Source organism: Hipposideros armiger, unplaced genomic scaffold (assembly GCF_001890085.2).
Source record: "Hipposideros armiger isolate ML-2016 unplaced genomic scaffold, ASM189008v1 scaffold_1066, whole genome shotgun sequence".
Taxonomy (NCBI): Eukaryota; Metazoa; Chordata; class Mammalia; order Chiroptera; family Hipposideridae; genus Hipposideros; species Hipposideros armiger.
In genome coordinates this window covers 13,169-27,972 of record NW_017732416.1, presented here as the reverse complement: position 1 = coordinate 27,972, position 14,804 = coordinate 13,169, and the positions used below count along the sequence as shown (strand labels likewise).

General features: G+C 40.2%; 1 protein-coding gene across 1 annotated transcript in view; it reads right to left on the bottom strand.

The window, feature by feature from the left end:
• Positions 1–10,125: 10,125 nt before the first annotated feature.
• Positions 10,126–14,804, bottom strand: part of NDUFAF6 (NADH:ubiquinone oxidoreductase complex assembly factor 6) — a gene marked incomplete at its 5' end in the record, with an annotated part of 17,473 nt that continues 12,794 nt past the window's right edge. Inside the window, one exon of the mRNA XM_019632009.1 lies at positions 10,126–10,281. Within this exon, the coding sequence (XP_019487554.1) occupies positions 10,126–10,281 (156 nt within the window). The remainder of the gene's footprint in view (positions 10,282–14,804) is intronic.

Below are 14,804 nucleotides of genomic sequence, written 5' to 3'. Positions count from 1 at the left end.
AGCTCTTGGCCAGTTTGGTTAGGAAGGAGGAAGAAACCAGGCTGGATTATACCAAGTATACAGCTCCCCGTCCAGTTGGAGGGGAGAAGGGAGTATGCTCGTTTGCCACAGATCCAGAATAAGCCATCGGGTGCTGCCCAGTGGGTGCTCAGGGTAGAGTTTAAATTATCCCATATAGTACTAAGGGCTGGGAGTGCATAGAAGGGATTACCGGTGCCATTAGGAAAAGTGCAGTTGGCAATGGAGGAGCTAGTATTTAAGAGGGAACATGAGGTAGAATTGACAATAGGGCTCCAATACCAGGACGGGGCCTTTTCTCACCAGCTGAGAGATGAGCCAGTTAGGTTCTGGACTCTCCTGCATGGGGTGTCTCCCACCCATTGGGTGTAGGGCGTGCCTGTCCGGCTGAGACATTCTTCTCCAATTACTTCAGAGGAGCGAACCCATCCTAGAGACCGTTTCTGTGAAGGCCGGATTGTGGTGCGGTTCCATTGGAGGAGGATAAGGACAGATAGACTAGTTCCCTTCCAAGGCCAGTCTTCACTCATGAGTGCTCCTCCACATACCCAGCACCCCGTGACATTAAGTTCCTGGGCTATGCGTTCAGCAAGGTCAATAAAGAGGTTTTTTCCCAGAGTTGGAAAACTCAAGGTTTTACCCAATTTAACCTTGAGTTGTCCGTATAGTTGGGGCCCTGGGACCTGCCGATTGGAGGGCGGTTTTGTGGCAGTCTGGTTCATAAGCCATTTAACCGTCTCCTGTACTGCCTCCTTTCTGCCCTGATCTTGGACGCCTCCCCCATCGGAGTATCCGACGTGGGTTTGGCAGGTCCAACAGATGACCTGATTAGCCCTTTTAACTCCTGGGCAATTGTAGCCAGCTATTGATCGTTGAGGAATGAGGCAAGACCAGTAGGGTTTGTCTGCATAGGTACAGGCCTGAGGAGTTCTACCCCAATAACACTGGGCTGCATGTATGTGTAGAAAACAAAAGCTACCTGAGATGCTGTACCCAGCCAAAAGAACTGGAAGCATGATTTAGGGCATGAGGTAGTGATACCGTTCCTGACTGGGAAGAAAAGGGTGAGGGTGAGGATTAGAGTCTTTGGGATAAGCATCTTGCAAGGAAGAATTCCTCAAGCTTCAGCCGCGCGTAGATTGGTCAGCTTCCGGTGTGACCAAAGCGGGGCTGGTGATCTCCTCCTAAGGACCGGTAACATCACTGGCCATCTTCCTCCAGAGAGTGATCTTGAGGGGCTCAGAGGAGTCAGAGGTGCAGTCCCAGCTGGCAGCTGCAGGTTTCAATCTGCTGTGGTGTATCCATGGAGTGATCTCTACAACCTTAACTGCTGTGGGGGTAGATAAAATGACAGTAAAGGGGCCCCTCCACAGGGGTTTTAAGGGCTGGAGGTTCCATTCCTTAATCCAAACTGAATCCCCAGGCTTAAAGGGATGAACTTCAGTTGTTAAGCTAATAGGGAGCCTCTCCTTTACCCATTGGTTGAGGTTCTGTAAGGTAGACCCTAACGCTTCAAGCTGTTGTCTTAAGGTTAGGTCCCCTATTTCTTTAAGGTCCCCTCGGAGGCCTCTAATAAGTGGAGGTGGCCTTCCATATATGACCTCATAAGGGGAAAAGCCCGTCTTCTTGGTAGTAGCTGAGCGTATCCTCAGGAGCACTATTGGAAGGTCCTTGTCCCAATGAAGTTGTGTCTCTTGGCAGTTTCTCCAGGTGGGACTTGAGGGTCCGATTCATGCGTTCTACTTGTCCTGAGCTCTGTGGGTGGTAGGCGGTATGTAGCTTCCAAGTGATGCAGACGAGCTTGGCTAAGAGCTGGATTACTTCAGCTACAAAAGCGGGACCATTGTCAGAGCCAATTGAGAGTGGCAGCCCAAAGCGAGGGATTATTCCCTGTAGCAATAAATAGCCTGGCGACTTCCCGTGCCTTTTCTCTCCTGGTGGGGAAGGCTTCCACCCATCCTGAGTAGGTGCATACAAATACTAAGAGGTATCTAAGACTTCTGGAGCATGGCATCTCAATGAAATCTATTGTGAGATCTTCAAATGGGGCACCGCCAGTATGTTGGACTCCTGGAGGTACACCGGTCCTTGACGTGGGTTGTTGCGAGCACAAACAAGGCACTGTTCACAGACTATTCGTGAGAGACTGGAGAGTCGGGCTACGTAGAAGTACCTATTGATGGTTGATTCTAGGGCATTCCAACCAAAGTGGGTCCTTTGGTGAAACTGTTTGACAAAAGTCGGGGCTAGAGTTTCTGGTATGACAATGTGGCCATCTCGAAATTTCCACCATCTGTTACGGAGACGGCTTCCTCCTTCAATCTTGAACCAGGACTCTTCTTGGTGGGAATATTTGGGATCCCATTCAGCTAAAGGGCTGGGAAAGAGGGAGGCTGTTAACGTTGAAGGTTTGAGGGTTTCTTCGACTGCAGCTGACTTGGCTGCTTGGTCCGCCTTGCGATTTTCCTGGGCTGTGATGGTGTCACCCTTTTGGTGGCCCCTGCAGTGTATGACTGCCACCCTTTTGGGTGCCCATACTGCTTCTAGGAGATCTAGAATCTCTCGTCCATATTTAATTTCCTTCCCTCCTGAATTGATTAATCCCATTTCTTTGTATAAAGCCCCATGAACATAGAGGGTAGTGAAGGCATACTTAGAGTCGGTATAAATATTGGCTCTTACCCCAGCTGCTAGCTGAAGGGCCCAAGTCAGGGCGATGAGCTCTGCCTTTTGTGCCGAGGTCCCCTGTGGGAGGGGTTTTGCTTCAATGATGGTGTGTAGAGTTACTACAGCATATCCAGCCAACCGTCTATTTCCCTGGACGTAGCTGCTACCATCAGTGTAGTATTTTACATCGGAGTCCGTAAGAGGTTGGTCAGTTTGGTCCAGCCTACTGGAGAACACTTCGTCCATGACTTCGATGCAGTCATGGTCTGCGGGCCCAGGCCCTACAGGCAGTAAAGTGGCTGGGTTCAAGGTCCGTTCCACCTCAAGGCGGACTCGTGGGTTTTCACATTATAGCCCTTGGTACTTGACAATCCTGGAGTTGGTAAGCCAATAATGTCCCTTATGATCTAACAGGGCTCGAACTGACTATGGAGCCCGGACAGTTAATTCTTGACCTAGGGTCAGCTTGTCAGCTTCAGACATGAGCAGGACCATTGCTGCAAGTGCCCTCAGGCAAGGTGGCCATCCTAATGCCACTGAGTCAAGTTGTTTTGAGAGGTAGGTTACTGGCCAGTGCCAATCCCCTAGCAGTTGGGTAAGGACCTAAACAATACATGGGTGAACAATGAGATCAAGGAATAAATCAAAAGATACCTTGAACAAAATGAAAATAAAAACACAATGACCAAAAATCTATGAGACACTGTGAAAGCAGTCCTAAGAGAGAAATTCATAACAATACAGGCCTATCTCAGGAATCAAGAAAAATCTCAAATAAACAATCTCACCTTACGCTTAAAAGGAATTAGACAAAGAACAGCAAACAAAGCCCAAAGTGAGTAGAAGTGAAGAATAATAAAGATCAAAGTAGAAACAAATGAAATAGTCTAAAAAAAACAATACAAAAGATCAATGACATCAAGAGCTGGTTCTTTGAAAAAATAAACAAAATTGATAAACCTTTAACCAGACTCATCAAGAAAAAAAGAGAGAAGACCCAGATAGATAAAATCAGAAATGAAAGAGGACAAGTGACAAATGACACCACAGAAATAGAGAACTACAAAAAAAACTAAAAACAATTATATGCCAAAAAATTCGACACTCTGGAAGAAATGGATAAATTTCTAGAACATACAATCTTCCAAGACTGAATCAAGAAGAAACAGAAAATCTGAACAGATTGATTACTACTAACAAAATCGAATCAGTAATCAAAAAACTCCCAACAAACAAAGATCCTGGATGGGATGACTTCACAGGTGAATTTTATCAAACATTCAAAGAAGAATTAACATCTATCCTTCTCAAACTATTCAAAAAAGTTCAAGAGGAGGAAAAGCTCCCAATCTCATTACATGAAGTCACCATTACTCTGACTCCAAAACCAGACAAAGACATTACCAGAAAAACAAAATTATAGGTCAATATCCCTAATGAACATAGATGTAAAAATCCTCAACAAAATATTATCAAACCAAATTCAGCAATACATTAAAAAGATCATACACCATGATCAAGTGGGATTTATTCCTGGGATGCAAGTTTGGCTCAATATCCGCAAAACAATTAATATGTACACCACATAAACAACATGAAGGATAAAAATCATATGATCATCTCAATAGATACAGAAAAAGCACTTGACAAAAATCCAGCAGCCATTTATGATTTAAAAAAAAACTCTCAGGGAAGTGGGAGTAGAGGGAATATACCACAACATAATAAAGACCATATATGACAAATCCACAGCTAACATTATACTCAACAAGGAAAAATTAATAGTGTTCTTATTAAGATCAAGAATTAGACAAGAATGTTCACTTTCACCACTTTTATTTAACATCATATTGCAAGTCCTAGCCACAGAAACCAGACAATAAAAAGAAAAGTTATCCAAATGGGAAAGGAAGAAGCAAAACTGTCATTATTTGCTGATGACATGAAACTATATCTAGAGAGCACAAAAAACTGCAACAAAAAATATTAGAACTGATACATGAATTACTAAAGTAGGAAGATACACAATTAATATTCAGAAATCGGTTGCATTTTTATATACCAATAATGAATTCTCACAAAGACAAATTAAGAAAATAATCCCATTTACAATTGCATCAATAAAATTTAAAATTACCTAGGAATAAATTTAACCAAGGTGGTAAAAACCTGTACTCGGAAAACTATAAGACACTGAAGAAATAAACTGAAGAAGATACAAATAAATAGAAGCATATATCATGGTCATGGATAGGAAGAATTAATATGGTTAAAATGTCCATATTACCCAAAGCAATGTATAGGTGAAATGAAATCCCTATTGAAATACCAATGGCATTTTTTAGAGAACTAGAACAAATAATCCCAAAGTTGATATGGAACCACAAAAGGTCCTGAATAGCCACAGTAATCTTGAGAAAGAAGAACAAAGTTGGAGGTATCATACTACCAGGTAGCAAACTATCTTAAGGTTATAGTAATCAAGACAGCATGATACTGGCATAAAAACAGACACATAGCTCAATGAAACAGAATAGAGAGCCCAGAAATAAACCCACACTTATATGGTCATTTAATCTATGATAAAGGAGGCAAGAATTTACACTGGGGAAAAGAGAGTCTATTTAATAAATGGTGCTGGGAAAACTGGACAGATACATGCAAAAAAAATGAAACTGGACCAACTTATACCATATACAAGAATAAACTCAAAATGGATTAAAGACTTAAATGTAAGACCTGAAACCATAAAATTTCTAGAAGAAAACATGGGCAGTAAACTCTCTAACATTGCTTTTAACAGTATTTTTTTCAGCTCTATCTCCTCAGGCAAGAAAAACAAACAAAAAAATAAACAAATGGGACTACATCAAATTTAAAAGTTTTTGCACAGCAAAGGAAACCACCCACAAAATGAAAAGACAGCCTACTGAATAGGAGAAGATATTCACCAATAATATACATCTGATAAGGGATTAATATCCAAAATTAAAAAAAAAAAACTCACACAACTCAACACCAAAAAAACAAACAATCCAGTTAAGAAATGTGCAGAGTACCTGAATAGACATTTCTCCAAAGAGGACATACAGATGGCCAACAGACATATGATAAGATGTTTGACATCATTAATCATCAGAGAAATATAAATTAATACCACAATGAGATACTACATCATATCTGTCTAAATGGCTATTATAAAAAACCAAAAAACAAGTGTTGGTGAGAACGCAGAGGAAAGGGACCGCTGCACTGTTGGTGGGATTGTAAATTGGTGCAGCCACTGGGGAAAACATTTTGGAGGTTCCTCAAAAAATTAAAAATGGAACTACCTTATGACCCAGCAATTCTATTTCTGGGTATTTATCTGAAGAAATAAAAAACACTAATTCAAAAAGATATATGCATCCCTGTTAAATCCAGCATTATTTGATAGACAATAGACAATTGGATAAAGAAGCCGAGGTACATAATACAATGGAATATTAGTCATAAAAAATGAAACCTTACCATTTGCGACAACATGAATGGAACTAAAAGGTATTATGCTAAGTGAAATAAATTAGACTGAGAAAGACAATTATCATATGATCTCTTATATGTTGAGTCTAACAAACAAAATAAATGAACAAACAAAACAGAAACAGACTCAAAGATCCAGGGAATAAACTGATGGTTGCCAGTTGGGAAGGGGGTTGGGGAGTTGGATGAAAAAACTGAAGGGATTAAGAAATCCAAATTGGTAGTTACAAAATAGTCACAGGGATGTGAAGTACAGCATAGAGGATATAGTCAATAATGTTGCAACAACTATGTATAGTGCCAGATGGGAACTAGAATTATCATGGGTATCACTGCATAAATTATATAAATGTCTAACCACTATGCTCTACACCTGAAACTAATATAAAATAATATTGAATGTCAACTGTAACTGAAAAAATACATACTTAATATAAAAAAAGAAACTAGGTTGTCCACAAAGGAAAAAAACCTTCTTTTTGTATCTATATGAGGTGATGGATGTTAACTTACAGTAATCATTTCACAATAGATGTACGAGTAAGTCAAGACATGCTGTACACCTTAAACAGTACTGTATGTCAATATATCTCAATAAAACAAAGGGAAAAAACTAGGTTGTTGGGTATGATTGAAAAGCAGGGTGTGAGGAAGGAAAAGTGAGGTTGGAAAGAAATAAATCATAGAAACATTAAGATGTTTGGATTTTAAAATGGCATGAAATCTGAAAATAAATACCTCAAAAATATTCAATAACATATATTTTGTGTATATATGCTCATATTATTTTCCTTTTTCTAGTGTAATCATATCTTTAAATGCAGTACCTTTTAAATCAAATATGAAATAGACTGTCTTTATTCTTATATGATTTGTCTGTGGGTTGACTTTTTATTACCCTAGACAAATACTGTTTTCCTTTGAGTCATCCTTTTCTCATTAAACAGCCCTGCCTTGGTGTGCTATGTGTTTTCCCTTTTATTTTACATCACAATTCATCTTCCCAGCTGCTTAGATATATTGTAATATCCTGTGTGTATAAACAGGCCTACAGATTGAATTTCTCAGTGTGCAAGTTCAAGAGCTTTTTAAAGCCACAAGATCTCTTTTATGGGTGCTACAAAGATTCTTTAGGAACTCAAAATTAATGATATGAGAATCTACTTCACTATATATCTTGAAAAGATTTTTATTAAAATACAGCTAATATACAATATTATATTAGTTTCAGGTGAACACCATAGTTACTCAACATTTATATACCTCAAAAAGTGATCATCATGTCCAGCAACCATTGGACACCATACCATGCTATCACAATATTATTGACTATATTCCCTATGCTGTATATTACATCCCCATGACTGGTTTTATACCTGGAAATTTGAATCTCTTATTCCCCTTCACCTTTCCCCCCACTTTTTAATTTTTCAATTATAGTTGACATTTAATATTATTTTATATTAATTTCAGGTGTCCAGCATAGTGGTTATATATTCATATAATGTAAGAAGTGACTTCTCTGACTAGGCTAGTACCCACCTGGCACTATACATGGTTATTATCATATATTTGACTCTATTTCCTATGCTTTACTTTACAGCCCCATGACTATTTTGTAACTACCAATTTGTACTTCTTAATCCCTTCCCCTTTTTTACCCACCTTCTGAACCAACTTCCCAGCTGGCAACATTCAATGTTCTCTGTATCTATGAGTTTGTTTTGTTAATTTTGTTCTTTAGATTCCACATATAAGTGAAATCAAGTTGCATCTGTGTTTTTCTGTCTGACATACTCCACTCAACACAATACCCTCCAGGTCCATCCATGCTGCTGCAGATCGCAAGAACCCATTGCCTTCTATGGCCTAGCAATATTCTAATGTAATATGTACCGCTTCCTCTTTATCCATTCTTCCATCAACATAAACCCAGGCTGCCTCCAAATCTTGGCCATTGTAAACAATACTGCAATGAACATATGGATGAACATATCCCCTCAAAGTAGTGTTTTGGGTTTCTTTGGATGAATACTTAGAAGTGGGATTATGGGGTCCTTCTATGTCTCTTGTTATAGCCTTTGTTTTAAAGTCTATTTTGTGTGGTGNGGGCAGTGTCACTGGCCCTCATATGTGGGATCCAAACCGGGGCCCTCTGGCGTCCCAAGCCAGTTCTCAACCATCGCGCCACTCGGCCGGCCCAATGTAATCTACTTTTTTTAATCATTTAATATATTGTGATCAACTTTCCATCTCTAAGAATTTTATCATGTTCATTTAATAGTTTAATAAAATATCTAATTATAAGGACTAGTTAATGAAATTAAGGTACAGGCACATAATAGAAAATTATACAATCATTAATTATATTTATAAATATTTTTAATGATATGGTTAAATGCTTGATAAATAGGACACTGACATATAAAGTATGATTTCAACTATGCACAAAAATTCATTTAAAAAAGAACAGAATAAATAGTGGTTATCTCTAGGTCCTGGAGTTATAAGTAATTATTTTCTTCTAATATTCTTTCTATGTTGTCCAAATCTCTATTATGAGAATGTATTGCTTTTACAATCAGGAAAAACTCCATTAAAATACTGATGAAAATACCTCCAAATTACAGCTCAACTGGACATTCACAAATTAGGATTTGGTTCAAAGAAAAGTTTAGTTAATGGTAAATAAATTGTTCAATATAACAAATTCATTGTAAAATTCTCAAGACATTACAATTTCTGAATATGGCTTCTTAAAGCTTAATCTACGGTGAAGAACATACTAGACCCTACACTAGTTATTTTCAAGTAGTTTTTAAATAGCAAAATCTTCTCTTTGAACAAAATAATTAACAGATGCCCCATATATGAAACAAATAAGAAGAAATGTGGCTCGGCTGGAATGAGGATGTAGGACAATAGCAGTCCCTCAGGAATTGCCATGTGGTCCCTCCCGTTCCTCCTGGCAAAAGATGGAAACTGAGAGCTAGACTTCAGCCCCAAGATCTGCATTTCTAACAGGTTCCCTGGTAGGGCTGGTATTGCTGGTCCAGGGACCATACCGTGAGAACCACTAGTCTAAGGTACTGGTTGTCAGGCCTAGCTGCACAATTACTGGGGGAGCTTTTAAAAAGTATCAATGCCTGGATCCAACCGATTAGATATTGTGATTTAGCTGGGTTTGGAGCTGGGGTTGGGCGGGGGGGGGGGGGNCGACTGATCTGTCTCACCCGGGAAGAGCGCAATGATGGTGCCAACTTGGGCCAGTGAAGCAACGTCCTCCACAACTAGACTGAAGAACAAACGGATAGCAACTTGTCTGTTCCCCTTCCCAGATTCCCCAACGTTGTTCCCCTTCCCCCAATTCCCCAATAAAATTTTTTAAAATCTTTAAAAAATAAATAAATAAAAGGGAAAGAAAATAAGGGTATCTTATAAGATGTTTCTATTAGGCCAATAAAACAGGATTATAGAGCTAGTAGCAGAAATATCAAGTCAATTCAGGTTATAATTTACAGTGTCCTAGTCAAAATGTAAACTATCAGAGAAATAAATTGTTTGCCAGGTCTTAATACCAGACTCAGCGGAATACAAAATGGGTGTTTCCATCAAGGAAAATGAACACCACTGCCACCACCCTTGCCTGTAGAAATGTACTGTGCCAGGGGAGGAGCTCAAGCTGTTTGTTTAAAAAATTATTTTGTGAAAAAGTTTAATGGGTCCCCATGATGTTGCTAGAAAACAATTTGCAACCAAAGAGAACAATCACAGGTCCCCATAAATGTCACCCATGCTTCTCCCTCACACAAAACTTGACAAAGCTTTCACTGGGATGGGGGGCAGGATGGAAAACACTGACAATAGGCAGTACCCTTTATTTTATGGTTTTTATTTATTTTTATTAATTTATAATTTTTATTTCAATAATTTTACTATTAAACAGAGAAGCCACTTAGTGTTGCACTGCACAGTTCTAAGAGGCACCACTCCCTTCTCAGACCATGTGCGCAGTTCACAATGGAGTTCTGCAGCACAACGTGTGTTCCAACAGAGATCATGCTTGTGGATTCTCTAGAATATACAGGTGAGCAAAAAGAAACAAAAAGAGTTGGATTTTCTCCCCGACTTTTTTCCTATATACTTATAAACAGATGAGTGTACATAAAAACAAATTCAGTATCTACTTTTTAAACCCTAAACTTACATATATGTACAAAAGGAGATAAGTGCATGAATATACACAGCTGTCTTGTGTTATATTAGCAAAATACCTGGAAACAACCCAGTTCTTTGACAAAAAAAAAAAAATGACAAAACTGTTCACATAATAAAATATTATGCTGCAGTGAAATGAAGGTACTATAGCTAAATAGATGCAATAATATGGATAAATCTTAGAAACGTGTGCGTGTGTGACCTAGAAGACATAACAGAAAATGATCCATTTTTATAAAGCTCAAAAACAAAACTAAGCAACATATTGTTTAGGAATACATAAAATGGGGAAAGCTTTTTTGGAATAAAAGCAAGAGAATAATAAATACAAAATTCAGGACAACTACTTGGAAGAAAAAGGCAGAGGCAGAGGGATGAGATGGGGAAAACATATGAATGCAATTTAATGGTGACATTCTAGTTACTACATAGAGTGGCGAGTTCATGATGTTATGCTTTATAATACATGCATACATATACAGATAAATCATATTCACTGTATATATCAAATGTTAAACATTTTAAAAGAGAATAAAAGAAAAAAATTGAAGATACTTTTATACTTTCACTTTTTTTAAAAAAAGAGCTCGTGTTAATCATAATGTTTTGTAATCTACTTTTTTTTTTTTTTAAGATTTTTTTTGGGGAATTGGGGGATGGGAACAGTGCTGGGGAATTGGGGGAAGGGGAACAGACAAGTTGCTGTCGTTTTTGTTCTTCAGTCTAGTTGTGGAGGACNTTGTGGATTCAATTCTCTGCTTCATCTAGTTTGCAGTTGATTCCTTCTAGTGCATTCTGCATTTCAGTTATTGTATTTTTCATTTCTGACTGGTTCTTTTTTATGGTTTCTATGTCCTTTTTTTATGCTTGCTATCTCTTTGTTGAAGTTCTTACTAAGTTCCTTGAGTATCCTTATAACCAGTGTTTTGAACTCTGTATCTGGAAGGTTGCTTGCCTCCATTTTGTTTAGTTCTTTTTGTAGTATTTTCTCCTATTCTTTCATTGGGGATGTATTTCTTTGTTATTTCAGTTTCACTGCCTCTCTATGTATGTTTCTATGTATTAGGTATATCTGCTGTCTCCCAGTCTTGGTCAGGTGACCTTATATAGTAGGTGCCCTGTGGGGCTCTGTAGTGCATTCTCACTAGTCACCTGTGCCAGGTGCTCCAGGTGTGTCCCTTGTATGGGTTGTGTATGTCCTTTTGTTGTAGTTGAGCTTTGATTGCTATTGGCACATCAGTTGATGGGACTGACCCTCAGGCTGACTGGCTATGGGGTTTGGCTACGTCCACAGCTGTGTGTGGGGTTTACCCCATGAAAAGATTTGCCCCAGTGGGGTCTGGTGCCTGCTGAGACTGCCCTTTGGGTGTGTTGCTTATGGGACTAATTGGATGGTGCTCTGCTGTGGTCTGAAGCTGACATCCGCTTATGTTAGTTCTGGTCCTCTTGGAGGGGTGGGGAGGGCTCCAGTGCAGGCCCAGGTCATCCACGGCTGGTGATCAGCCAGGAACTACCTGGTAGGAGCTATAAAATGCTCCACAGTAGGTCACTCCCTGTGCTGGACCTGAAGGCATGTGGGAGAGGCCATGCTGCAAGCCAAGGATGGTTGCTGCCAGTACCGGGACTGGAGTAGGCCTGCAAAAAGTCTAAGGCACCTCGAGGCCTGCTGCAGCCTGCTGGCTCCCCTAAGGCTCTGCTGCTATAGAGCCTCATGTGATATGTGAGTTTGGTGAGGCAGGGTCTCAGAATATCTCCAAAGTGGAACAGGTGGTGTTCACCAGGTTAATGTAGATTCTGGTTTGATGCCAGTGCTGAGCCTGGAGCTACTCAGCAAAAGTCACAGGGTACACCAAGGCCAGCTGCTGCCCACCTGGGGTCTGCAGAGCCCCAAAAGTTGTCCAAGAAAGTGCAATGTGAGTGGGGTTGGCTGCTCACTAAGAAATTGCCTCCAGCATTGTGTAAATTGAGTGGGGCAGGATCCTAGGGAGTCACCAGGGTGGAGCGAGTGTAGTTTGCCAGGCCAATGCAGATTCAGAATTGGCTGTATGGTGGTGGGCTCAACACAAGAAAGATGGCACCTGCCTGTAGGGTGCATGGGAAGATTCTACACAGAGAAAATAGCGATAGTTCTTCCAGTCCTCACCCTGGAGCCACAAAACTCAGTCTCTCCCTGTATGTCTCTGATGCCTCCCAAATCACTGTCCTTCTGCGGGAGCCCAGGGTGTTTCTTTGAGCAGTGAGTCTGTGTGTAGGCCCTTTAAGAGCACATCTGGGTTTCCTGCAGCCTTCTGCTTCACTTGGAGGATCAGAATCCCATTTTTCATAGCCAGATGTTGTGGGAACTTTTTCCTGGCAGTACTCTGGGCTGGTGAACACATTGTGGGGCTGGAGTCCCTCACTCTTCTGGGAGGACCAACCTCTGTAACCAAGATATCCCTTCCAATTCTCAACCACCACACACAGGTGTGGGGCCAGCCAGTTCCACGCCCCCACCCCTCCTACCAGTGTTGTCATGGCTTCTTTATATTTTTATAGGACTTCTGTTCAGCTAGATTTCAGATGGTTCTCCAGGTTGTTCTATAATTTAGGTGTAATTTTAATGTGGCCATGGAAGGAGGCAAGCACAGTGTTTACCTACTCCACCATCTTTGACCCTCTCTCAACCCAGTTTCTTGAATGCCATATGCACTGCCCAGCTGCCACACCTAACACACACTTCCAGTTCACCTTTCACTGTTATCAGCCCAACCCATTACCTTTTTCTGAGAGCCTACCACCCCACCCCACCCCACCCTTAACTGCAACACACAGGATTTATGGAGCAGCATCAGGATCTGTGGTGGGCCCTGTGGAAACAAAGAATAAAACACTGTCTTGCAATTGGCTACGTGACGGACAGACCTGTAAACAGTAATTGAAATACAGCTGGCTTTGGGGGAGAAAGCATGGCTGTGCTTTGTGAAGCCAGCTTTAAGTTGGCAATCACTTTTTATTATTCCACCATCCACAAATTCTTCCAAACCGGTGGTCACAAACTCAAGTGCTTATATAGTAAGCAAATAACATGAATGCATGAATCAGGCTGGGTGTGAGACAGTAGCTCATGCTGGGACCTGTGGCGAAATGGAGAGTACAAATCCTATCTAAAGGCATTCAACTTCTCATTCTTTTCAAATTTTATGCCTGCAAAACAAAATATGCTTATAGGTCTAACTTAGTTCAGTCTACTAGCTTGTGACTTCTGGATAATATTAACAACAACATTTATTGTTTATTATTGGGTTGTTGGAAAAGTCATGATGCATTTTTGCAACAGATGGCACTAGTTCACTTTTGGAAGTGCTAGAGTCATGCACATCTGTTATTACTATGTCATTTGACAGCTGACAGTTCTAGCTTCATTATAAAACAAAATTGAGCGATTTGGTTGAGTACTGGAGATTTTACAAGTTGAAGATGGAAGACCAAACTGTGCATTTTTGCCATATTTTACTGTTTTACTTCTACAAAGGGAAGAACGCGCATCAAGCTTGTGAAAAGTTGCATAAAATTTACGGTGACAATGCTCTACAAGAACGTCAGTGCCAATGATGGGTCACAAAATTCTGTGCTGGTGATTTTGATCTCAACGACGCTCCTCAGTCACAGAGACCCACAGAGATTGATGACGACAAAATAAAGGCATTGATGGAGTCAAACCCACGTTACACGACACGAGAGATTGCAGAAACATTGAACATCCATCATTCAAGCATTCACGACCAAGAAGAAGCTGGGATATGTAAGCAAGCTCGATATTTGGGTTCCGCATGAACTCAAAGAAGTTCATTTGACAGCGCATATAAACACCTGCAATATGCTCATTAAACGTGAGGAAAACTATCCTTTTTTGAAGCAACTGATAACTGGTAATGAGAAGTGGATTGTTTACAACAATGTGGTGCACAAACAGTCTTGGTCCCAAAATGATGATTCACCTCAAACAACATCGAAAACAGACATTCATCAGAGGAAGGCTATGCTCTCAGTGTGGTGGGATTTTAAAGGTGTGTTTTTTGAGCTCCTACCAAAGTACCAAACAATCAATTCGAATGTGTTCTGTTGGCAAATTGGACAGTTTGAACGAATCCATTATCCAGAAATGTCCAGAGCTTGTTTATTGTAAAGGAGTTGTGTTCCATCATGACAACGCGAGACCACACACAAGTTTGATCACCCATCAAAAATTATTGGAGCTTGGATGGGATGTGTTGCCACACACACCATACTCGCCTGACCTTGCACAGTCAGACTTCCACTTGTTTCACTCTCTTCAAAACTTCTTACATGGTATAATGTTCAATTCAGATTAGGCTGTAAATCAGCACCTTGTTCAGTTT